This window comes from Larus michahellis, chromosome 1 (genome assembly GCF_964199755.1).
Source record: "Larus michahellis chromosome 1, bLarMic1.1, whole genome shotgun sequence".
Lineage (NCBI taxonomy): Eukaryota > Metazoa > Chordata > Aves > Charadriiformes > Laridae > Larus > Larus michahellis.
This window is the reverse complement of record NC_133896.1, coordinates 222,610,204-222,634,613: the sequence shown is the minus strand read 5'-3', so window position 1 is coordinate 222,634,613 and position 24,410 is coordinate 222,610,204. Positions and strand designations below refer to the sequence as shown.

Sequence of the window (24,410 nt, the reverse complement as noted above, 5' to 3'; positions counted from 1 at the left end):
GAGTGTTACCCAATTTTTAGAAATTGCGCACTTGCCCTGATGTTGCTGGATAATTATGGAAAGTTTGCAATTGTTTCCTGCCTTTTGACTCTCTGGGTCACTTGCTGTCGTTGCGTGCTGGTTTCCTGCAGAGCAGCTCAGTGGAGAGAGAAATGTTTCCAAAGCACGGAAACGTGGCTGTGAAATCACACGGTGAAGCGCTCGGGTCCATGGGACCCGACACGCAGGTTTTTTTTCTCAGCTCTTGGTCACCTGCCGTTGAAGTGGGCACTGGGAGGTGTCCCCTTCACTGACGTTCCCTTTGCAGTCAGAGTGGCTGAATTGCAGCGTGACCCTTGCAATATCCATTGCAGAAGAGCATCTCCTTCACTTCGTGGAGCTCATTGGTAAATACACCACTGAAAAAGTGTCAAACCAACCATCCAAAGATGCAGATAGATATAGACAGAGATGTAGATGTAGATGTAGATGTAGATGTAGATGTAGATATAGATATAGATATATAGGTATGCATATTAAGAAGCCCCTTGTGCCTCTTGAACAGACAGATGATTAATACAATTTATTCTTAGAGACTCCACATTTCTGAGCATATGGACCTTGGGAAGGGAGTGATGCTGTTGGCTGTTCTTGTGACACGTTTCTCTCATCTTCTATCTCCGTGCTAGAGACTGTAGCTGCATGGTCCTGCTAAAAGATGTATTTATCATCCTGTGTTGTGGAAATACTTGTGTCCATTTTTAATTACCCTTTAACTTGCAGGTACGGCATGAATTGTCTGATCCAGTTTGAAGACTTCGCCAATGCTAACGCTTTTCGTCTCCTCAATAAATACCGCAACAGATACTGTACATTCAATGATGATATTCAGGGTAAGTACTGCTCGGGAAATGCAAATTTAACCTTCACCTTCTCGCGAGGAAAGGCGGTAAGGTCACAAGACTGTTTATTGTGCAATACTCAGGTGTGTGATAACTTTTAGAGTTTATACATAAGCATTTAAAAATATAAACAAGTAATAATTTTAGTAATTTAGCTTTTTGCCGCAGCAACGTTGTTCAAGGGAGAAAATGGATCATGTGCTTTAGATTATTAAGGTAATTTGAGAGTTCCATTAATTTTCTGTAATTTAGCTAAAACAATGGTGACGTTTTAACAGTCGTGCAAGGCTTTCGGCTTCCATGAGGCAGGTGGTCATTAGCTGCTCCTGGCATTGTCCCTCTGTTGTTATCCTCCTCATTACACGCGCAAAGGGAAAGGTAAACCAGCTTCTTTCCTCTCCGTGGATGCTAACTCCAGGGTAATCTGAGAACAGACGTGGTCTCCCCTAAAGTGGTTGAAATAATTCTTCCAGCGCCAAAGAGAAGTGGCAGCAGCAAAGCTGGGGCTGTAACCAGCACGTCTCCCGGGCGCTGTGAGGCTCAGCGGGCAGCAGAATTGCTCCCATGCGCCGAGGAATTCAAGCTGCGTGTTGCTGGCGTCCTGGTCTGGTGCTGACTTCGCTTTAAACCATTGGAAGGGCTGTTTGCCCACCCGACAGGGACAGGATCTTCCCGAGTGATTACAAATAACCAGTTCTTCTGTGAGTCCCTTCATCTTCTCTTCTTTTGTCTAGTCCTGCTTGCAACATGCAGAAGTTTCCAAGGTTTGTTGATTTAATTATTTGCAGTCAGTTGGGCTTGTCCTCGCTTGTACTTGAAAGAGACTAAAAGAAATGCCAGTGTCCTTTTTCACACAATGATGACTCTTTTGTGAGCAGATTTTCCGGCACTATTTCTGCATCTGCAACCCATCTAGCAATCTTTGGCAGTGTGTCTAACAGCTTGTTCCTATCTGTCATGGCACAAGAGGGAGTAAGACCCTGGCTGGTGGGAATGTGGTTGGTGTGATGGGCTGCACGGTGATGCTCAAAGACATTGTCATGAAGAAGGTTTTTAGAAGCAGAGGAGCTTAAGGTATTTCAGAGAGGGTGAGATAGATTCTCCCATACCAGAAGACTCATTCTTGCCACCCACAAAAGTTTTCAGTGGAGACAGGAGCACAGAAAAAGGAGATACATTTTTTAATGGAAGTCTTGAATGGAGGAACCAAGAACTCAAACTTTTCTGGAGATGAACAGATGAAGCCCATAATGAGGAGCTGGTGATGTAAAGATTTATTTTGGATTAGTTGCTGTCTCTGCAAGTGGAAGGGGACTCAGCAGCTGAAAGGAGAACAGGCCAGGCGATGTGGCGGATCTGTTGGCCTGGATGTCGGTTTTCTTGAGGGAATTGGAAAGGTTTCTTGGTGAATTGGCATGGTTTCTTAGGCAGAGAGAAGAGAAAGAGGATATTAACGCAAAACTGAAGATTCTGAGTGGGAAGCAGAAGACTATTTTATAGTCTTTTTGGCCATAGGTCGTAGCTAAATGCCGCAGAGAGTTCCTCTACATGACTCCCTCGGAGAGGCGAACTACATCTAGGAGGATGCTGTAAAACAGCTTTGCCATAAAATGGACCTTGTCTGCTTCTCCACAGTTAGATGTCTGTCACGATGCACAAGAGATGTCGAGGCCCCTGAAAATTCCCCAGAGTCCCAACTGTTAAAACAATAGTATTTTACCTCTTACTAAGCTCCCTTATATTCTCAAATAAAGCATCTAGCTGGCACTGGTTTCACAGTAGTAGATAAGGAAAGAAATCCTACTGAACTTTTGCACAGACAAGCGATGAGTCGAGGGAAGCAAGCCACTGTTTCAGGCTTTTTTACGTAACTGTCAGAAAGAAAAAGGGATTCCAAGCCAGGGTCGTAGTCAGGAATGAGTTTTGGGGACCTTTGGGACACTGATATGACTTGGATCTGCTCAGCTAACTCTGTCTTAGAGTCAAGTCAGAGATAATGGGATCGAAGCTGGAATGCGTGGTCTGGTTTACCCCCCCTGACATGCCCTCTGTATCCCCAGGTGATAGGAGAAAAGTAGGAAGTGCCACTTCCTCACTTACACCGTCCTGTTCTTTGGTTTTGCCTCGGGCTGTCACTTCTCTAACGTGCTGGTGTCTCGTGACTTGCCTACTTAAAAAAGTGGGAGAGTTCAATGCAACTTCTGTTTTATATTATTAATGAGAATTATACACAGCCTTGTTTAAGGAGGCCTGACTCATTTCACTCAAGTCAGGCAGGAACAGACCTCCTGAAGCCTGAATTATCCGGCATATTAAAGCCGGTATTGTTTTCAGTATATTGGTTTAAAAAGAAACCTTGGGCACAAGCAGTGCAAGTGAGATCAGCCTGGGCTGTGCTAACTTACAGTCATGGCCCGTGGGCTAGTGGGGCTCTGACTGCAATGTGCCTACACACACACACAGACGAGGTGTGGGAAGAGAGTACAGACTGCTCTGCGTCGTCTCCCGTAGGTGTCCCTCTTGCTGCCCCAGGGCCTACACAAACAGAAGCAGTTTTAAATATTGACACCGACTTTTTTTTCTTTTTTTTCTTTTTTTTTCTGGTTGCATCAATTACCGTATTGCCAAATCCATCCTAACCCCACAGAATTAAAATGACTCAGACCCCCTGCCGCTCGAGCCAGCCTGCGGATGCTGAGTGGGATGCCTGCCAGGTACCACAAACCGGGACGAGGCGATGGCTCTTCCTCTGAAAGCCGTGAGCCGGGGAGCTAGCGGGAGCTGGCGCGCAGTGCCCGCGCGTGGGAGCTCCCCATTAAGGCCGCGCTTCTCCTTCCTCCGTGGGGGTGATGACATCAGTCCTTTCCCAGCTCCGTCTGGGTTCATGCAAGGGGCAACAGCTTCAATTTCAGCTCTACAGGAGAAAATTGATTGTCATTCTTCCTTTTTCCCAGTAAAGTACCAGGGCAGGCGATTAAAGCACATACGAAAGTGGAGGGACATGGGAATGCTTTGGATCCCGCTCTTTCTCTTCCTACTGTAACTTGGCTCCACTTAACTGTGCATAAACAGAAAGTAGACAACTGAAAATGGTCTGAAGTTGTGGCAATGGGCTGAAGTTGCGGCAGGGGAGGTTTAAGTTAGTTATTAGGAAGAATTACTTGACTGCAAGAGTGGTCAGGCACTGGGACAGCCTGCCCAGGGAGGGGGTTGAGTCACCATCCCTAGAGGTGTTTAAGAAACGTCTAGATGTGGCACTTCAGGGCACGCTCTAGTGGCAGAGATTGTAGGTTGTTTGGTTGGACTCGATGATCTTAAGGGTCCTTTCCAACCATGAAGATTCTGTGATTCTGTCATTCTGTGAGAAGTCTTACAAAGGTGTCAGGTCTTGTGAATCCCTGGGTCAAGCATCTCTGGCTTCATGCTTCATACAAGAAAATAAATAAAATCACTGAAGAGGTTAATTTGGAAGGGACATCTGAACATCACCCAGGCCAACCCCTCACTTGACTTTGTAATGCCAATGGCCACGTACTTCAGCATCGTTGGATGCACCTCATCAGGTCTCATAGACTTTGTCTGTTGAATAATCCCTGCTGAATAGGCAGGAGTCCACAGAAGCCCTGTAGATTTGCACACCTAAGGTTCTCAGCGTGGTACTAAGGCTCTGTGTGCATGTGCCTCACTGTCTTTGTGGTAAAGAGCCTGCCTAATCCCAACACAGCCATCAGAGATGGGCACCGAGTAACCAACGTCAGCAGGAGTTTGTGCCTGGGATACGCAAAAGTGGGATGAGACACATCAACCTGTGGTTGGAATTGGCTGAGTTGGCGTATTGAGCTGAACTCTTTATGCTGCAACAGAGATCCTTCAGTATCATGGCTCAGTTGTCTGATCAGACATAACAAAAATGTTCTTCACTATGCGAGTGGTTGAACACTGGGACAAGTTGTGCAGAAAAGCTTTGGGACTTTTATCCTTCAAGAAAGCCCTAAGCAATCTAGTCTAATTTTGAAGCTAACCCTCCTTTAATCAGGTACAGGACTAGGTGACCTCCAGGCATCTCTTCCAACCTTATTTTTTCTATGAAAAATTAATTCTCCTGTTTGATCAGTGTGTTACCCTCCATATTCACATCGCAAACCTGAATTCTTCAGGCTCAGGCTGCTTACCCGGCAGAAGTTGTTCTGCGAGCTTCGTCAGAACTGCAGAAAAATGAAGAAATCTCTAATAAGTTCTTTAATTAATTGTATCTGAACATGTCATTCAATCACAGAATTGAGCCAGCAGTGTGCCCAGGTGGCCAAGAAGGCTGACAGCATCCTGGCCTGTATCAGGAACAGTGTGGCCAGCAGGACTGGGGCAGTGATTGTCCCCCTGTACTCGGCGCTGGTGAGGCCCCACCTCAAACACTTGTTCAGTTTTGGGCCCCTCACTACAGGAGGGACACTGAGGAGCTGGAGCGTGTCCAAAGAAGGGCAACGGAGCTGGTGAGGGGTCTGGAGCACAAGTCTGGTGAGGAGCGGCTGAGGGAGCTGGGGGTGTTCAGCCTGGAGAAGAGGAGGCTGAGGGGAGACCTTCTCGCTCTCTGCAGCTCCCTGAAAGGAGGGGGTAGCCGGGGGAGGTCGGGCTCTTCTCCCAAGGAACAGGCGATGGGACGAGAGGAAACGGCCTTAAGTTGTGCCAGGGGAGGTTTAGACTGGATCCTAGGAAAAGTTTCTTCACTGCAAGGGTCATCAAGTATTGGAACAGGCTGCCCAGGGCAGTGGTGGAGTCGCCATCCCTGGAGGGATTTAAAAGACGTGTAGGTGTGGTGCTGGGGGACACGGTTTAGTGGTAACTTGGCAGTGTCAGGTTAATGGTTGGACATGATGATCTGAAAGGTCTCTTCCAAATAAAATGATTCTATGATTCTAAAAGCCTTTCACACTTATGGACAGGGCAGAGAGAATAGTGCACAGAAGCAAAATGCCTACTTTCTCCTGCTTCCGGGTATTTTTAACAGTCTTTTAAATGTAGACCTGATGTAAGTGCAACACTGATAGCTTCTCAAAGAACCGCCAATCTGAACGTTTCAGTTACATCCATAGCCAGTTTGAGCCACTGTGAACAGACAGGATTTCTAAAACAGGCTCAACACCTACACCGTGCAAACTGGACTTCTTCAAGGCACTTCAAGATGGGAAATCCCAAATCACTAACCACTTTAAAAACACTCAGCCTTTTGTATTTTCATAGTCCCTCCACAGGCAATGCACAGGGGTCATCACTTTCACAGAACCTCTCTGGGTCTTTTCCCGCTCGTTCGAGCAGTGATTCCCTTTTGTTGTTGGATGTGTGACAGCTGATGCGCCTCAAAATATGTCTTGACCCACCAACCACCTTTTCTCATTATCCTAGCAGATAACCTTTCCCTGACCTTCCCAGGACACTTCAGGAAGCGGTCTCAGCCTGGAGGAACACTGCTCCCAGACCTCAGCTGAGGCTGGGAACAGGCCGACTCCAGCACCGCAAATCTGAGCGGCTCCAAACATATGGGCAAGTTAGAAATCGGTCATGTGCAAACGTGGCCTAATTTGCGGGCACGTTTCCATGTGCCGTGTGAAGCAGGCGAAGCTAGTTCTTGGCTCAGCATTAACTAATTTCAGCAGATTAAAATGGTACAGTATCTTGCTTTGTTGTTTCAGCTGGCGTGGAAAACGCATCAGTAATTATCACAGGAAACTAAGGAGGGGGGGAAGCACAATAGGAAGGGAGCGCTGGACGATCCTGTGCTGCAGAACAAAGCAGGCAATGTCCTGCCAGGCGGCTCCCGAGCAGCACGCGTTCCCTGTGGGGATTTACCCGGCCTGAAGATGGGTCTGGAGATGTTCTCAGTCCTGTAGGGGGTCACCATCACCATGCCCTTTGGACCTGCTGTGCCCTGCAGCAGAAGACGCTCCTGCATTTTCTCTGGATGCTACTATATTGTCTAGTTCAGGGCCAGCTGTTAGACTTATTTCTGAATTACTCATTGACGCTTAACGAGATGGGTCAGAACAGTCTGGAGTCCTGGGTGTAAATGAGCCTCGGTTTCTTGGGCTTAGTGGTGCACGGCCCTAAAGATCTGCCCCATATCTTCGGTCATTTTGGGGATTGTAACATTTGGTCCCCTTTTCTCTCCCGCTTTTCTTGTTCGTTGTTTCTGTTGTTCGCTGGCTGCCATTGCAAACTCCTCCTTTGCAGCAAAGAACAGCACATGTCATAGAACCATAGAATCACAGAATCTTCATGGTTGGAAAGGACCTTTGAGATCCTCAAGTCCAACCAAACAACCTACAGTCTCTGCCACTAGAGCATGCCCTGAAGTGCCACATCTAGACGTTTCTTAAACACCTCTAGGGATGGTGACTCAACCCCCTCCCTGGGCAGGCCGTTCCAGTGCCTGACCACTCCTGCAGTAAAGTAATTCTTCCGAATATCTAACCTAAACCTCCCCTGCCGCAACTTCAGACCACGTCACCCCCGTGTTGAGCTGTCTTTAAGTCCAGGCTAAGGAGGCAAAATGCAGAGAAGAACAGGGCTGTGCTCTGACCTGGCTTAGCTCCTTGGTATAAAACAGCATCCACAGGGCTGCGATGGGGACGGGGATGCTCTCTTGCAAAGTGCTGGCAGGGGTGAGGGCAATGCTGTAGGCCAGCGCTGCCACGTACTTTATAGTCCGAGCACGTTACAGTGCAAGAATTAAAAACAGGCATCTAGAGATGGCCTACGCTGGGCATCTACTTTAAGATGAGCTCCGTATCTCCATTGTCAGACAGCTCCTCACCATACCACCACCAATGTCCCTACATCTGTTAGTGGAGAAATTCAGTTCCTTCCCCGCGTATCAGTGCTTTGCGTTTTACTGCTCTTCTCACTGACTTGCTCCACACCATTTCTAGGTTTATTTTCTTAATGTCTTCCAGAGGCATTTTGGGGGAAGGATAACAATAGCCCTCAGCCGAGGCGGTGAAAGACCTCGAGCTGCAAACGCTTCGGCAGCTTTCTGCTTCAGCTTTGTTGTATTTGACTTTCGATTATGTATTTGGAGTGGATCTGGACAGTCTCCACTCTGCTTTCCAGTAACAGGCGGAACTGCTGCAGGGAGTTAATGTGAACCAGGATTTGGAAAAGCCCTATGCTTCCTCTGCATCCATAAATTCAGATATATTTTCTTGGCTGCCCTTTGCTGGAGCCGTTAAACTGGTGTTTGCTGCTCCCCAGGCCCTCATCTTGGCGTGGTTTTGATGGGGCGAAGCGTAAGCAGGCGGGACAAGGGTGAAAAATAAAAGATCAGGCTGAATTTGGGCATGCCTTCCACCAGTGTGCTGTGGAGAAGGGGGGGATCACTCACACGGGCATTGCATGAAGAAGCAGGCAGCGTGGCTGCTGCTGTCGGAAGGATTTGCCGTGGAGGTGATGCTCTGCCCCGCTCAGCCGCCGCCTGGGCCAGGGGACAGGGCAGCACCAGCTCTCAGCATCTGGGGACTCCTGCCCCAAGCATCCGCAGGGTCCCCGCTCCCGCCATGTCCCCTGCTTAGCCACCGGGTCCTGTCACACGCGGTACAGCCTTGACATCAGCGCTGGGCACCGCTTTCCCTGTTGCAGCCGTGCCCGTAACTCCATGTGCAAAGCCATTCGTCCCTCTGTCCACTCTCCCCGCTCTGAGGGAGGGATAAGGTCCCCAGGCGTGGGTGCCTCTGGGCTGCAGCCTTTTCCATCCGTGCAGCGTCTTGAAGCTGTGGAGCAGATCCTTTTCCCCCGGTTCTGCTCCAGTGTAGCTCCACTGACATCTATCGGGGCTCGTTCTGACTTACACTAGAGCAAGTGGAAAATCAGCCTCAGAGGGGGTTTCCTTAATGTTTTGCAGTATTCTGAGTGTGCCTGAGTGTCAGAGATTAATCCTAAAGCGATGGCCTGAGTGTACCTTGCTTTTAAATGCCTTTTTTCTTTGCTGGTCCTGTTGCTGTGGGCTCCCCAGAAAGGCTCCTGAGGTCTGCTTGCTACTTTGTGATGTGTTGAGCGTTCGCTTTGAGCCTTGGACAGACGGGATGGTTTGCAAGCATTTTCCTTTCTTCTCTCTGTGCCCCTCCGTATCTCACCTCCGATACGGACCAGCCAAGCTGGCTCTTGCTGATTACTTCAGGAAGTAGTTATCTGCAATAGCAGCGTTCAATCTCTTTGGAAAACAGATAGACCGACGTGTTGAAGGGTAGGCGATTTTTTCTTGCCACAGCTCGCGGTGAGGGTTCCCCCACCCCCATCTCATTTTGTGGTCTTTTTGGAATTGAAGCACAGTGATTAGCCAATTCCTTACACGAACCAGCTGTGAACTCTCCTCCGTAGAGATGCTCTATTGTTCCATGCTCAGAAATTGTGATTATCAAAGAAAAATACTGAGCTGAGGCCAAGGTACAGTAACTTTGTTAGTTGAGTAATGGGGGTGAGATGCAGTTTGCGAGAGGTGGAGGGATTAGAAACACATTGGAGGGAGAGGAGGAGGGTTAGGAACGGCAGAGTCCTGCTGTTTGTCAGAGCTGCAGCGCAAGCGCCGGGGGATGAGTAACGGCACACCCAGTCCCACAGGTCTCCGCTCAGCGGAGCGCACGCAGACTGAATCCCCGCACCCTTCCTTTCCGTGCGCCCCGCTTCTCGAATCCCCGCTCCTAACATCTAAAAGACCTCGAGTCCCTCTGCTGAACGTCCCACGAGCGTTTTCCATCTAAATGGGTTTGCAGAGACCAGCATTTGTCCCCTCAGACTTCTGGACCATCACAGGGTATAAAGCCATTTCGCCTGGGTCAGGACCAAGAGAAACAAGATATTTCTCCAGTTACATTTCTTCCTTTTAAATACTTTCCAGGCATCTTTTGCTGCTAATGCTGTGACCTGACACACTGTTGCACTGTAGTTGTTCCACTTTGGGATTTGTTTCCTCTGGTCAGTTCCCCACTCCCACCCACACGGCCATCGGGGGGATTTCTGTGCAAGGTTGGCCTGGCAGATGATAGCGTGTGAGTGTGTGCGCCGGTGTTCGTGCTCTACTGCATGTCACAAGCTTGGCATCGCTGACAGCTGTGGGACCCTGGGCTCTCCCCACTCCTTTGCAGTCTGGCCAGTAAAGATTTTCTTTGTCAGAGTAGCTCATATAGGTTCCCTAAGCAAAATAAGCCATGTCAATAAAAGTTACTGCTCTGCCAGAGTAACTGTGCTGCCGCTGGGTTTTCTGCTTGCATGGAAATAATGAGAGAGTAAATCATTCCCCGAGGCCGTGATATACCGGTAGACTGGGAACCATGATATACTGCTAGATTGCATGCTCTAGTGGCAGAGATTGTAGGTTGGTTGTTTGTGGGGGGTTTTTTGGGGGTTGGTGGGGTTTTTTTGGTGTGTGTATGGTTGCACTCGATGATCTCAAAGGTCCTTTCCAGCCCTGAAGATTCTACGATTCTGTGATTTCTAGTTTAGCTCTGGCTTTTGCACTAAGGAAAAGCAGCAGGTAAAGCCGAGTTTATTTTCTCGGTCCTTGATAGATGAGGCAGCACCATCTGCTGGTTTCCCTGCTCATGGTCACGCTTTGCTCATGAGCTGCTTTCCTTTCCCAGCCAGAATGTTTGCTGATGCCCAGCAGCACCCCAGGCCCTAAGGACCATGCAAAGGGTCTCACTGAAGCACTGGCTGATTGAAACCCCAAGGCACTGGCTCTCTAAATGGGCAGGAAAATAGGAGATGCTGGGAATTTGGTGAAATCGGGTTTATTAGCCTAAAAGGATTCGTTGTCCGCCCCACCCATGACCACCCACTCAGGACTTGTTACTTGTAGACTCCCTGGTTTCTCTCAAAGCTTCTGAAGATGAGAATGGAGAGACCATCATCAGAGCTTGAGCACATCCGAAGTGGTATCCTTTAAAATGATGAGGAATAAAACTAATGGACTCAATGATCTTTATGGGTGCCTTCCAATTTCAGATATTCTATGCTAAAATTGCCTCCTTCATTCCTAGCTCACCTTTTACACTTGTGTCCAGCTTGCCCAGGTGACCTGAGATACCACCAGTGCCTGAATCCTCATTAGTCCGTGCCTTGCTTAATTTCTTCCCACTGTGTTCTTTCACCTGGGATAGGACATTAGATGAACACTTTATGTGATTGATGTGGGGTGAAGGTAGGTTTATTCAACCTGGGAAACTGCCTCCCTTGGTGGATGGAAAGGTGTACATATCACGGTGGCTGTAACAGCAAGGCTCTGCTCTCCATATACTGATTTTTTTTCTCTGGGACCATCTCATGTTCTCAATGACTCCGTAATGCTTGGCAGTGAGGCATGACAGCTCTGAGTCAGGGTATTAGAGTATCAGAGTGAAAAAAGAGAAGGTGGTGCTGGGATATGAAGATAAATGAGGAGAACAGAATGGTAATTCCACGATCACAGAGCATTTTGTGACAAGGGTGACCAAGATCAGACCACTGCTCTGCTACAGATGTCTTCTGTGACCTTAGACAAGTCACATAGCGTCTTAAACCCTTGGGAGCTAGATATTAGCTTCTTCTCACGTTCTAGGATTTGGCAGCCCTTTGAGTCTATATAGAGGGAAATTGATGTTCTGCTTGCAGGGATCTTCTGAGGATTAATATTTCAGAGTAGGAAAGGCACTCTGATCCTTCAGGGACAGGATCACCAGGATCCACCAGGACTCCCAGGTCTCTTTCAGCTATCCTGCTGGAGAGCAGCTCAGCTGAAAGAGACCTGGGAGTCCTGGTGGACAACAGGATGCCCATGAGCCAGCAATGTGCCCTTGTGGCCAAAAAGGCCAATGGCATCCTGGGGTGCATCAAGAAGAGTGTGGCCAGCAGGTGGAGGGAGGTCATCCTCCCCCTCTACTCTGCCCTGGTGAGGCCACACCTGGAGTGCTGTGTCCAGTTCTGGGCTCCCCGGTTCAAGAGGGACAGGGAACTGCTGGAGAGGGGACAGCAAAGGGCTACCAAGATGCTGAGGGGACTGGAACACCTCTGTTATGAAGGAAGGCTGAGGGATTTGGGTCTCTTCAGTCTGGAAAAAAGACGGCTGAGGGGGGACCTTATCAACGCTTATAAATACTTCAAGGGTGGGTGTCAGGAGGACGGGGCCAGGCTCTTTTCAGTGGTGCCCGGGGACAGGACAAGAGGTAACGGGCACAAACTTGAGCATAGGAAGTTCCACCTCAACATGAGGAGGAACTTCTTTGCTGTGAGGGTGGCAGAGCCCTGGCACAGGCTGCCCAGAGAGGTGGTGGAGTCTCCGTCTCTGGAGACATCCAAAATCCGTCTGGACACATTCCTGTGCAGCTTGCTCTAGGTGACCCTGCTCTGGCAGGGGGTTGGACTAGATGATCTCCAGAGGGCCCTTGCAACCCTATGATTCTATGATCTAAGAGAATGGTTCCCACCACAGGGTTTCTAACAGCATATCGTTAGGGTAGACAATCCAGGGTGACCATCTGATGGTGTTTCTCTCTTTTCAGGCACCGCGTCCGTTGCGGTCGCTGGCATCTTTGCAGCCTTAAGGATCACAAAGAACAAGCTCGCTGACCATAAGTTTGTTTTCCAGGGAGCTGGAGAGGTAGGAATGTTCTTGAGTTTGTTCCTCAATATGATCTAAATTCAAATTTAGAGAGACAAAAGTCAACTATGAAACTTCCTGCAAAACTTCATGAAAACAAAGCACAGAAGCAGGTTTCTTGTCGTTGGGCAGGAGTGGGCCCCACAGTTGCCAACAATCTTTCAGTGACTTCTTGGCCCATGAGTCCTGGGCAGACTTCCTGGGTGCTGCGAGGCTGCCCATGTGTCAGTGGGGCTTTAAGTTCCTTGAGGGGAGTCCCTTAGGAGGCAGGGTGCTGCAGGAACGTTGAGGAGGCTGGTGCGAGTCCTTAGGGCTGGTATTTAGGGTAGACCAGAGCCTCTTTAGCAATAGAGTCGAAAGGACCCAGACTTAAAGAACTGTAAGAACGTAACCTCGCTTTCTGGAGTCGGTCATATTGCCCCCATGGCAGAAGTCAGGTAGTTTGTAAGATGTAAAGATGGGGCTTGGAGCAGCCTGGGCTGGTGGGAGGTGTCCCTGCCCAGGGCAGGGGGTTGGAACTTGATGATCTTTAAGGTCCCTTCCAACCCAAACCATTCTGTGATTCTATGATTCTATGCCTCGTTCAAAGAGAGAGGGGGAAGAAAAAGTTTCTAAAGGCTGGACTATGGACTGAAGTCCATATGGTCCAGGTCCTGGCTCAGCTCGTGCCTGCCTGTGGGACTTTGGGCTAGGTCTGTTACTCACTGTTTGTCTGTCCTTCATGAAGCAAAGATTGCTGCTTCTCCTTCACCCCTCCTGACAGACATGTCTGTGCTGTGTCACAGAGACCGTCCCGCCTCGTTGGTCCCCATCTGGGCAGGAGGGCCATGCACAGCTGTAGGACCACTAACACTCAGCGTGCCCAGGGCTGCTTCTTCAGGCAGGAGTGGGAGAAGAGGACTTTCCTCTTGGCTTCACTTCAGATGCAGCAGTCCTGCTTCGCTTTTTGTTCCTCTGAACTGTCATTGTCACCAATGTTTGTTCCGTGTCTGCCCCTCTTCCTCCCCTGCAGCAGCTGGTTTAAATGACAGAGACAGCCTCTGTCTGTCTCTCTTAAACTCTGTTTTTTTAAGATCTCTCATTTAAAGTCTTCCCCCCCAAAAAAAAGATGATGGTACCCCAATGAAGTGTTTATATAATGTGTTCCAGGCTGCAATGGGCATAGCTCATCTCATCCTCATGGCCATGGAAAAGGAAGGAATTTCACGAGAGGATGCCATCAAAAAAATTTGGATGGTGGACTCCAAGGGACTGATTGTGAAGGTAAATTTGTCTCCAGAGCTGAGCCGGAGTCCTCGGCCACCTCCTGCAAGCTAGAAGAGGCCAGAGCAGGCAGATGCCTCGGAGCCCTGCTCAGCCCTGGCGTTCCGTTGGTGTCAGCAGAGCTGTTCCTGCTTTCAGAGGACTAGGTCTCCTGGTGACAACAGTGTGCCAGCAGCACTGGCTGCCCTAAAGGCAACGCTCTGGGCTGGGCCTCTAAAGTGGTAGGATGCAGTGCTGGCCACGGTCTCAAGCAGTGCTGGAAGTCTTGCATGTCATGTGGGGTATTACAACAGCAACATGGGGCCCTGCTTGGTGATCCAGCCAGGCCCAGCTCTACTCTCCTCTCCCTCGGTCCTCAGGACCTCTGCCCTTCTCCCTCCTCAGACTTGAGGAGACTTGCGCTACATGTACAACTTCTCTGCCCTGGCAGCCAAATGCTGCCTCCACACAATCGATGTATTTTGGAGAGTGAAAGGAGCAGAGACCAGCCCCACCATGACGTTACACCAACAGCTCAATGCCTGACAGGTTGATGTTGAGGTCCTCCTCTGAGGAATCTGGTTTAGGAAGAGGGCCAAGAGGTGAAATGAACTGATGAGTTACTACGTTATGTCTCCACCGCAAGTTTGACTCCTCCTTTTTCCTCACAGGGCAGGAGCCACCTGAACCATGAGAAAGAAATGTTTGCCCAGGACCACCCCAGTGTGAACACACTGGAAGAGGTTGTGCAGAAAGTGAAGCCTACAGCAATTATAGGTAGAGTTCCCTTAGCACAACCTTTTCACGTCAATTCAGTTCTTAGGAGAGTTTCTGTCTTCTTTTCCAGGGCCTCCTTTTGTTCTCCCAGTGAAAATGAAATGAGCTTTTTTTACCCCTGTTTTGTCAGTCGAGTTCTCCACGTCCTTTCCTCTTCTCCCGTGGGGCACAGGCTTCCTCTCTTTTGGAGCTGTAGGAGCCCTCCAGACAGGGCTGCAGAGGGAGGTGCTGCGGGAGGCAGGACCTGGAGCTTTCGGCAGCGAACGTGGCCCTGCCAGGCTGGGCAGGACGAGGATGACAACAGGCAGCTCGGGCAGGTCTTCGGGAGAAGTGCTGAGCCTTTGGGAGGTGAATTGCCGCAGTCAGGCTGCCTAAACGCTGATCCCCACTCTGCCCAGAGGAGCAGAGGGCTTTATTTTGAGACAGGCTTTTAATCTTGCCATAATGTGAAAACGAAACATTCCCACCTGTATCTCCAGAGATGGATCCTGTTCCCTCCCACAGTTCATTTACCGCTAGAGGCATTCAAGAAGGATCAGCCCAATGCACTGAAGTCAGACCGTCGGAAAGCACCACCTCACTCTGCTGTTGGTGTTTTAGGTGTCGCAGCCATTGCAGGGGCTTTCACTGAGAAGATTTTGAAGGACATGGCAGCCTTCAATGAGAGGCCCATCGTGTTTGCCCTGAGCAACCCCACCAGTAAAGCGGAGTGCACAGCGGAGCAGTGCTACCGCCTCACCGAGGTACTGGAGCTCAGCGCGGGGAAGCCGGGTGCTCTGGGTACGCCGTGGCCATGGCTGTACCAAGGAAACCACAGTGGTGCATGGTGGGCAGACAAGTGACAGCGGGCATAAGTTGAAACAAAAGAGGTTTAAGCTGGTCATAAAGAAAAAGCTTGCATGCTGTGAGGAGAGTCAGAAGGTGGAACAGGGGCCCAGACTGCTCGTGCAGTCTCTGTCCTTGCAGATTTGAGCACAGGAACTTGAGCATAGGAAGTTCCACCTCAACATGAGGAGGAACTTCTTTACTTTGAGGGTGGCAGAGCCCTGGCACAGGCTGCCCAGAGAGGTGGTGGAGTCTCCGTCTCTGGAGACATTCCAAACCCACCTGGACGCGTTCCTGTGCCACCTGCTGTGGGTGACCCTGCTCTGGCAGGGGGTTGGACTAGATGATCTCCAGAGGTCCCTTCCAGCCCTATGATTCTGTGATTCTATGATTTTCAAGACCAGGCTGGATAAAGCCCTGAGCAACCTGGTCTGATTTCATAGCTGGCCTTGCTGTGAGCAGGAGTTTGGGTCCCTGCCAGCCTGAATTACTTTGTGATCCTCTAAGGAAAGCACGTGGCTCCTTCACCCACAGCTGTCGGAGGTGTCCCATCCTCCCAGGTTACTCTCCCTGTGTTTTGCCACCCTAGTTGTTTGTGTAACAGTTTCATCACCCAAATCAGGCTCAAATGTCACTGAAGAATTATTGTCATGGGGATTGGCTTGGGCTGAGAGAGGAGGCCTTGTCTCACTCTCCTCTTTGCCTCCCCCTCACCTGCTGCTGGCTAGGGCAATCACACAGCCCCCAGACCTTCACCCCACGAGTCCCTCTTCATGCGCAATAGATGGTTGACAGAGAGGAAGAGAGACTCCTTCTCACCAAGTTCAGAGCACGTGCAGTTGGGCAGTGCAAACACCCTCTCGGTGCTCAGTGGCCCTGTCCATCGCCCTCTCCATGGCTCTGGGGACCACGCCCTCCAGAATTATCAACTGGAGATGGCTCTGGTGGAGATCCTGCTCACTGACCAGCTGGAGATTTGTCCACTTGGTCACCAGAGTCCCCTGAGCGCAGATCATGGCAAGCAGCAGAAATGTAAGATGTGTCTTCTGAATCTGAAGGCCCCTCTCTCTCTTTCTCTCTTTCTTATCAGGGACGGGGAATATTTGCAAGCGGGAGTCCATTCTCAAAGGTAACCCTGCCCAATGGACAGACCTTCTTCCCTGGCCAGGGAAACAACGCCTACGTCTTCCCAGGAGTGGCACTGGGAGTCATCGCCTGCGGAGTCCGGCACATCTCTGACGATATCTTCCTCATCACAGCAGAGGTTTCCAACTGGCATTTAACTAATGTTTTTAAAAAGATTGTTAAGAGGCACATGCACCTACTTCAGGTGTTTTCAAGAACCTGGCCTGGGGCAATGCACCGAGTGGAAATGGCACCGTCTCAGCAAAGCCTTTCCCAGTGTCAGGGAAAGCTCACGCTTCCATTGCACCTCCAGAGGTGCAGGACCCATGACAGAATTCCCCTCATTCTTCAGAAATGCTGCCCTGGCACAGCACTTCCATCATTCTGGCTCTAGTTTTAAGTCTGTAATGAAATGTAGACACACGCGTATTTTGAACAGTTCAGCAGTTCCCATTAAGAACTAACTAGTCCCGTCTCCGCCGCTGCTGAGGTATCAGGCACGTATCGTGTAACGCTAGTGAATGTGGTACGTGCTTGAGACCGCCTCTGTAAACTGCCTTTCTCTTCTTTCTAGTCCATTGCTGCCGAGGTGACAGAGCAGAACCTTGCAGAAGGAAGACTCTATCCCCCCTTGCACAGCATCAGAGAGGTGTCTCTCAAAATCGCTGTGAAAGTGAGTACTCATTTATTGCCGCTTCCCGTGGTAGGGAGGGCAGAATTGCCTTGGCATCATTCTTGCTTTGTGAGGTTTTAATTCAACTTTTTCTACAGCCTAAAGCAATGATTCTCAGGAATCCTTCCAGCCAGAATCGCTGCTTTGATTTCCCCCATCATTAAAGCCCAAATGTGAAAAATACCCTCTGATTCTGGGTGCCTCACAGCTCACAAAGCTCTGCTCTAGTGCTTGGAGCTGTGAGCGCTCAGCACTTCAAAACATCAGGTTTAGGGTCAAATTCAAACATGACGCAAAGTGCCAAAATATTTGAGGTTCCAGATCGCTGTTTTGGAACCTCTCCTCCTGTATTCGATAGGGGCCTAAGTACCTAAATACTATTGCAGATCTGCGCTTGTTGTCCGACTGGGGGACTGAGGCCCTGTATGCATCAAATTTGTCATTCCCGTTCAGGGGACTCCCACTGAGGATCACATTGGCCTGCTGGGAGTTCCTGACGGGTGCACAGTGTAGCTGAGGAGTTCAAGGGTGTGGGCGGAGGTGGTTAAAACTCTGCTCTTCCTCCTTAATTGCACACTCCAACCATTTTGCCAGGGCAGGGGTGTGCGTTTCGAAGCAGCCGGTAGCTGCGGGCAGCTTGCATTCCCTCACGCAAGGGATGAAGTGCAGCTGACTCAAGGAACTGCACAAAGAGAAAAGAGCAAAAAAGGGCACAGTTTTGAGGAAAGAGCAAAAATACAGCCAAGGCCAAACTGCAGCTGGTTTCAACTTCATAACGTGCCAGCGTTGTTTCATCAGCTTGTTTTGCTTATCCTTTTGCAGATTGTTGACTGGGCCTACAAGCATGGTCTTGCTTCTTGGTACCCCGAGCCAGCAGACAAGGAAGCCTTTGTGAAACAGCTCGTTTACAGTCCTGATTACGATTCGTTTGTTATTGATAATTACAGGTGGCCCCCCGCAGCCATGCAAACACAAGATGTATAAGTTTTTGGGAGAACTGTTTTCTCATTTTTTTCCATCAGTTCCCGTGGTTCATATCACTGCTGATATAAATGCACCTCCAGGCTTGCAGAATGATAAAAGTAAATGAATCCAAGTAGTTCTTTTACTTGCTGCTGCTTTTTCTCCGGGGAGGCGTGTCAGTAGGAAATAAAACAGAGTCCAAGCTGGGCAGTCAGTACTCCGGGGAGGGAGACAGACTATGGCTGCAGCCCATCCCAGTCAGTCGGCACTGCATATTGCTGCTTGCTTAACACACTGCCCGGCTCTCAGCTCAGCTGCCTCGGGAGAAGCTGCCTTGGCCACCGTAGAAGGAAAGAGTCCCGTTATTAGTGGGAATGCCTGCAGGAAGCTCGCAAGTCCATGGTGGCCCCTCTTCCATGGTGGCAGCTGTGTGCGTGATCATCCCTCACATACGGCAGCCACACGTTGCCCGTGGCTCTGTGGATGCGATGAGGAGTGTGTGCATTGCCCTGGGAGAGGTGCACGCTTGGGCACACTGGTGGAGGACATTAAGGTTGGGGGCACCCTAGGTTGTAGTGATCATGGAATGATAGAGTTCAGGATCATGGGTACCACGCACAAAACAACAACAAGAAGTAAAATTACAGCCTTAGATTTCAGGAGGGCTAACTTTGACCTCTTCAAGAAACTGCTTGGAGAGATCCCGTGGGCTAGGGCTCTGGAAGGCAAAGGGGCTCAAGAGAGCTGGTTGGTATTCAAAGACCACTTCCTCCAAGCTCAGGATCGGTGCATCCCTAAGAGAAAGAAATCAGCCAAGGGACGCAGGAGACCTGCATGGTTGAGCAGGGAGCTTCTGAAAAAGCTCAAGTGGAAGAAGGAAGTTTACATTAAGTGGAAGAAGGGACTGACCCCTTGGGAGGATTACAGGAACGCCACCAGAGTGTGCAGGGATGAAACAAGGAAAGCCAAGGCCGCCTTGGCATTAAACCTGGCCAGGGATGTCAAGCTCAACAGGAAGGGCTTCTACAAGTATATTGGAAGCAAAAGGAAGACCAGAGAAATTGTGGGCCCACTGTTGAATGAGACAGGAGCCATGGGGATGGAGGATGCAGAGAAGGCGGAGTTACTGAATGCCTTCTTTGTTCGGTCTTTACTGCTCAGCCTGACCCTCAGGAGTCCCAGGCTTTGGGGGAAGTAACGGGGAAAGAAGAAGACTTCCCTTGGGTTGAGGAGGATCAAGTGAGGGATCAATTAGATATTCACAAGTCCATGGGCCCTGATGGGATGCACCCGAGAGTGCTGAGGGAGCTGGCGGAAGTCATTGCTGGGTCCCTCTCCATCATCTTTGAAAGGCCCTGGAGAACAGGCGAGGTGCCTGAGGACTGGAGGAAAGCCAGTGTCACTCCAGTCTTCAAAAAAGGCAAGAAGGAGGAGCCGGGGAACTACATGCTGGTCAGCCTCACCTCCATCCCTGGAAAGATGATGGAACAGCTCATTCTGGGCGTCATCTCAAGGCATGTGGAGGAAAAGAAAGCTATCAATCAGAAGTACTCAACATGGATTCACCAAGGGGAAATCATGTCTGACTAATCTGATAGCCTTCTATGATGGCATGACTGGATGGACAAATGAGGGGAGGGCGGTAGATGTGGTCTACCTTGACTTAAGCAAGGCGTTTGACACGGTCTCCCACAGCATCCTCATAGGGAAGCTTAGGAAGAGTGGGCTAGATGGATGGTGGATAGAAAACTGGTTGAAGGACAGAGCTCAGAGGGTTGTGATTAGGGGCACAGAGTCTAGTTGGAGGTCAGTGACGAGTGGTGTTCCCCAGGGGTCAGTACTGGGTCCAGTTCCGTTCAATATATTCATCAATGACCTGGGTGAGGGGATAGAGTGCACCCTCAGCAAGTTTGCCGATGACACAAAGCTGGGGGGTGGCTGACACACCGTAAGGCTGTGCCACCATCCAGAGAGACCTGGACAGGCTGGAGATCTGGGCAAAGAGGAACCTTATGAAATTCAACAAGGGCAAGTGTAGGGTGCTGCACCTGGGGAGGAATAACCCCACGCACCAGGACAGGTTGAGGGATTTGGGTCTCTTCAGTCTGGAAAAAAGACGGCTGAGGGGGGACCTTATCAACGCTTATAAATACTGAAAGGGTGGGTGCCAGGAGGATGGGGCCAGGCTCTTTTCAGTGGTGCCCGGGGACAGGACAAGAGGTAATGGGCACAAACTTGAGCATAGGAAGTTCCACCTCAACATGAGGAGGAACTTCTTTGCTGTGAGGGTGGCAGAGCCCTGGCACAGGCTGCCCAGAGAGGTGGGGGAGTCTCCGTCTCTGGAGACATTCCAAACCCGCCTGGACGCGTTCCTGTGCCACCTGCTCTGGGTGACCCTGCTCTGGCAGGGGGTTGGACTGGGTGATCTCCAGAAGGCCCTTCTGACCCTATGGTTCTATGGTTCTACCCTTTCCTGCTTCAAAAGTCCCCAGTGTTTGAGGAGGCCCATCCAACCCAAGCTGGTGTGCAGCCAGCCAGACTGGCACTGTCCTGTACCCCCCTCCCCTTGGAAACAACCCCCAAAACCTCCCTCAGCCCCATGGGGACAACAGACTCCCTCCCCTCTGCAGTCCAGGCTGCTCTCCAAGGCCACAGGAGCCAAGGGACACACAGGGGTGAAGCCGAGCTGGAGACCAGGGCACCCCTGAACCCACACATGGCTGCCCCACTGCATCACTGCATCTTCTGCAGGCCACTGCTAAGGAAGCACTGCCACCATCCAAAGGCCCTCCTGGGGGTCTCTCCGTGTCACAGAGTCCCAGGGAGGCCTCCCCTACCCATGCAAAATTGTCATGCCCTGCCAAATGCTATCCCAGTTGTATAACAGTGTTCTTGACTGTAACTGGGAATACTGGTTCTGGTCCAACCAGGCAAATAGCAAGTCCAAGAGAGGGGAGGATCAAGCTGTGCCCTTGCCACAGAAGGGGCCTCTTTTTATCCTCTGGATTTTTCTGCTATCTGTCATGCCTTGCAGAGACGAGGCCAGCCAGAGACACAGCAGTGCCCGCCTGGCTCTTTGGAAGCAACGATACTCCTGAGACCTGGGTACTTTCATCCCTCAGTTCCCGTGGCGGAGGCAGTGGTTGTTTTGAGGAAGGTCTGAAAGCGCCTTCCATACCTGGGCCCTTCTCCCTCTAAGTGTCCGAGCCATTTCTCACTGGACTCCAGGAACAGCCCAGGGTGTTCCTGAAGCTCAGACACACACGGAGTGATCCCAAAAGCACGTGGCCCTCTCCCCATATCAGGAACTCAGCCCTGATCACTGTTACCATCTGGTTGTAGGCAACTAAGTACCATAAAACAGCTTGCTCACTCCCTGGCACGGGGAAGAGAGTCAGAAGGGAGTAAGTGAGAATAGCTCTGGGCTGAGATAAAAGACAGATCAACAGGTAAAGCGAAACCTGCACACACAGGCACTCCCAGGAGCCAGCTCCCACACCACTTGTTCTGTTAGGCTCTTCCTCCATCCTCGCTTCTCCCTTCTGCTTTTCCTCCACCTGCCCCTTGGGAATCTGGAGAGGCCCTTCCCCAGCAGCTCTTCCAGGTGCTACACAGAGCACAGTCCTGGGAGCAGGAGACAACAGGATCTAGTCCTTGGAAAAAGTCTGCCTCCAGCTCCTCCCTGAGCACTGGGCAAGCCCTGGCACTGCCCGCTGACCCAAGAGAAGCCGAGAAGCTGCTGACATGGTCAGTGGCCAAGGGCTTCAGAAACAGACGTACTCACTTGGGTGACAACATTGCCAGAAGCCATCTGGGAAAGGGCGTTCTTTCTGCCTGATACATCTGAACCCATCATCCCTGGCCTCTGCAGGAGAGACAGCCCCCGGTGAGACCACTGCCAGGAAAGGAGCCCATTGCCAACCGAGGCAGCCAGCCAGCCTTTGGGCTGCTGAGGCAGAAAGCGGCCCTCAGGCAGAGCTCCTGTGCTCAGCATCAGCCCCTCTTTAGTAGGAGCAGGAGCTGCACAGCCAGCGCCTGCACCCAGGTCGCGACACTGCCTGGCTTTGTGCAAGGGCAAGAGGCTGCCATCTCAAGCAGGAGGTGAGTCAGACCCAAAGTCACTGCCAGTGGCCTTCCAGGGCATTTCCCAAGAACCAAGATTCCCAAGAACCCACGGCAGCACTGGCGGAGTGAGACACTCACGCTGAGGAGAGATTTCTGCGGGCGGCCAGCACTATGCAGGGTGCAAACCAAGTCTGGAAAAACGCATTTTGACTTCGTTCTTCTGGAAGCGCAAGCAGCCAGCGTCCTTGAAGATGAATTCTACGTCTTGCCAGATAAGAAAAGGAGGGTCTCTTGAACGCAGCACTGCACAGTGTCCTGAGGAATGTCGGTGTCCACGGATACCGAGATATAACTCAACAGGACAATGGGAGGAGCACCTGGGAAGAAAGCAGCAAGGAGCAAAGTAACTTAGATGGTGCTGCAGTGGAGGACAGTCAAGTATGGGCAGCTGTCAAGCCCAGAGGCAAAGCTGTGCTACAGAGCTCTTGCAGGCTCCTCTGGTGCAGTCCTAAAATGAGGTGTTTGTAGGCCCTTCCTGTCCCCAGCTCGAGGCACTCTCCGGGCTGAGGGAACACCAGGATGAAGAGAATCCCTGGAAACACAGAGCTCCGAGACTCTGGTGCCCCGCACCGGTGTTGCATCGCTGGGGCCTTCAGGGGTATATCTGCTGTGGCACAGACTTGTCCACAGCCACAGTGACTTTCAGGTGCACCTTATCCATGGGTCCTCTTGCGAGGCCTTTGGGGTGCATGCTGAACTGCTGCTCCCAGGGGACTGAGAGGCATCTAGAGCTCCTTCAGAAGGTCCTGAGAACAGACTGAGCCCCTCACGAGCAAAGATAGACCCCCACAGTCTAGTGCCTGCCAAGCTGCAGCTCCTGAAAAGGTCCCGCTCTGCAGTTTGCACCCTGATGGCCGCATTGACCGTTGTTTCTGCTCATGGCAGCCGGCACAGCTGCAGGTGTGGGCTGGCAGCAGGAGGATGTGCTGAGGCCCCAGCGATGCACCACCGCTGTGGGGCAGCAGACCCCCCAGAGCTCTGTGTTTCCAGGGATTCTCTTCTCTCCAGGGCTGATCCTCTTTAGCAGTCAGGGATACTGCCCCTCAGAACAGGACTTGGGCCCCCAAAGCTGTGAAACTTGGGGACAACGTCTCTGCGGAAAGAGAATGGCCGCATATGGTGGGAAGGCAGAAGATTCCTCCTGGGGGCAGCTCATGCGTTATGCTGTTATGAGGAACTCCTTGCTGTCCCTGGGCTCCTCAGCCCAGAGAGCACCGGCAGCAGGGGCAAGGAGAGGCTATCGAGACCCCATTTTTGAGCTGCACCACAGGAGTCTGCAAGACAGCTCTCCAGCAGAGCTTTCCTGTGGGCCTGGCAGCTGCCCACACTTGACTGTCCTCTGCTACTGGACTCTCTAACTTAATTTGCTCCTTGCTTGTTGGTTTTTTTTCGGGGTGCTTCTCCCCACTGTGCAGCTCCTCTTAAGGAGGGATTAATGCTGAGCACAGGAGCTCAGCCAGAGGGCTGCCTTCTCCCGCAGCAGCCCAAAGGCTGGCTGCCTCGGCTGGCAACAGGATCCTTTCCCGGCAGTGGTCCCACCTGGGGCTGTCTCTCCTGTAGAGGCCAGGGACAATGTGTTTGGCCATATCTGGTGGAAAGAACGCCCTTTCCCAGATGGCTTCTGGCGATGTTGTCCTGTTTCCCAAAGGAGACTCCTGTTCCTCCTTGCTAGCCCCTTTCCCCGCTGGCATCCAGTGAGGCTCAGTCCCTGCCTGGCTGCAGGGTCACCATGGGTCTGCTCTGAAGAGCCTTCTCATTGCCTCCTTACAGGACCTCATGCCATCAAGTGCTGGCTGCTTGCACACTGCTCTGCTATGTCTCCCACTGTCACAGAATCACAGAATCACAGAGTGGTAGGGGTTGCAAGGGCCCTCTGGAGATCACCCAGTCCCACCCCCTGCCAGAGCAGGGTCACCCAGAGCAGGTGGCACAGGAACGCCTCCAGGCGGGGTTGGAATGTCTCCAGAGACGGAGACTCCACCACCTCTCTGGGCAGCCTGTGCCAGGGCTCTGTCACCCTCACAGCAAAGAAGTTCCTCCTCATGTTGAGGTGGAACTGCCTATGCTCAAGTTTGTGCCCGTTACCTCTTGTCCTGTCCCCGGGCACCACTGAGAAGAGCCTGGCCCCATCCTCCTGACACCCACCCTTTCAGTATTTATAAGTGTTGATAAGGTCCCC

At 51.1% G+C, this 24,410-nt stretch overlaps 1 protein-coding gene across 2 annotated transcripts in view; it reads left to right on the top strand.

Annotated features, from left to right (window-relative positions):
- The window catches only part of ME3 (malic enzyme 3), a 128,464-nt gene extending 110,222 nt beyond the window's left edge, over nt 1-18,242 (top strand). For both annotated transcript variants that reach the window (XM_074572502.1, XM_074572501.1), the window contains 8 exons: nt 763-872; nt 12,404-12,501; nt 13,651-13,764; nt 14,415-14,520; nt 15,121-15,263; nt 16,436-16,609; nt 17,045-17,143; nt 17,966-18,242. In XM_074572502.1, the coding sequence (XP_074428603.1) occupies nt 763-872; nt 12,404-12,501; nt 13,651-13,764; nt 14,415-14,520; nt 15,121-15,263; nt 16,436-16,609; nt 17,045-17,143; nt 17,966-18,127 (1,006 nt within the window). In that variant the 3' untranslated portion in view covers nt 18,128-18,242. The remainder of the gene's footprint in view (nt 1-762; nt 873-12,403; nt 12,502-13,650; nt 13,765-14,414; nt 14,521-15,120; nt 15,264-16,435; nt 16,610-17,044; nt 17,144-17,965) is intronic.
- Nucleotides 18,243-24,410: the final 6,168 nt, after the last annotated feature.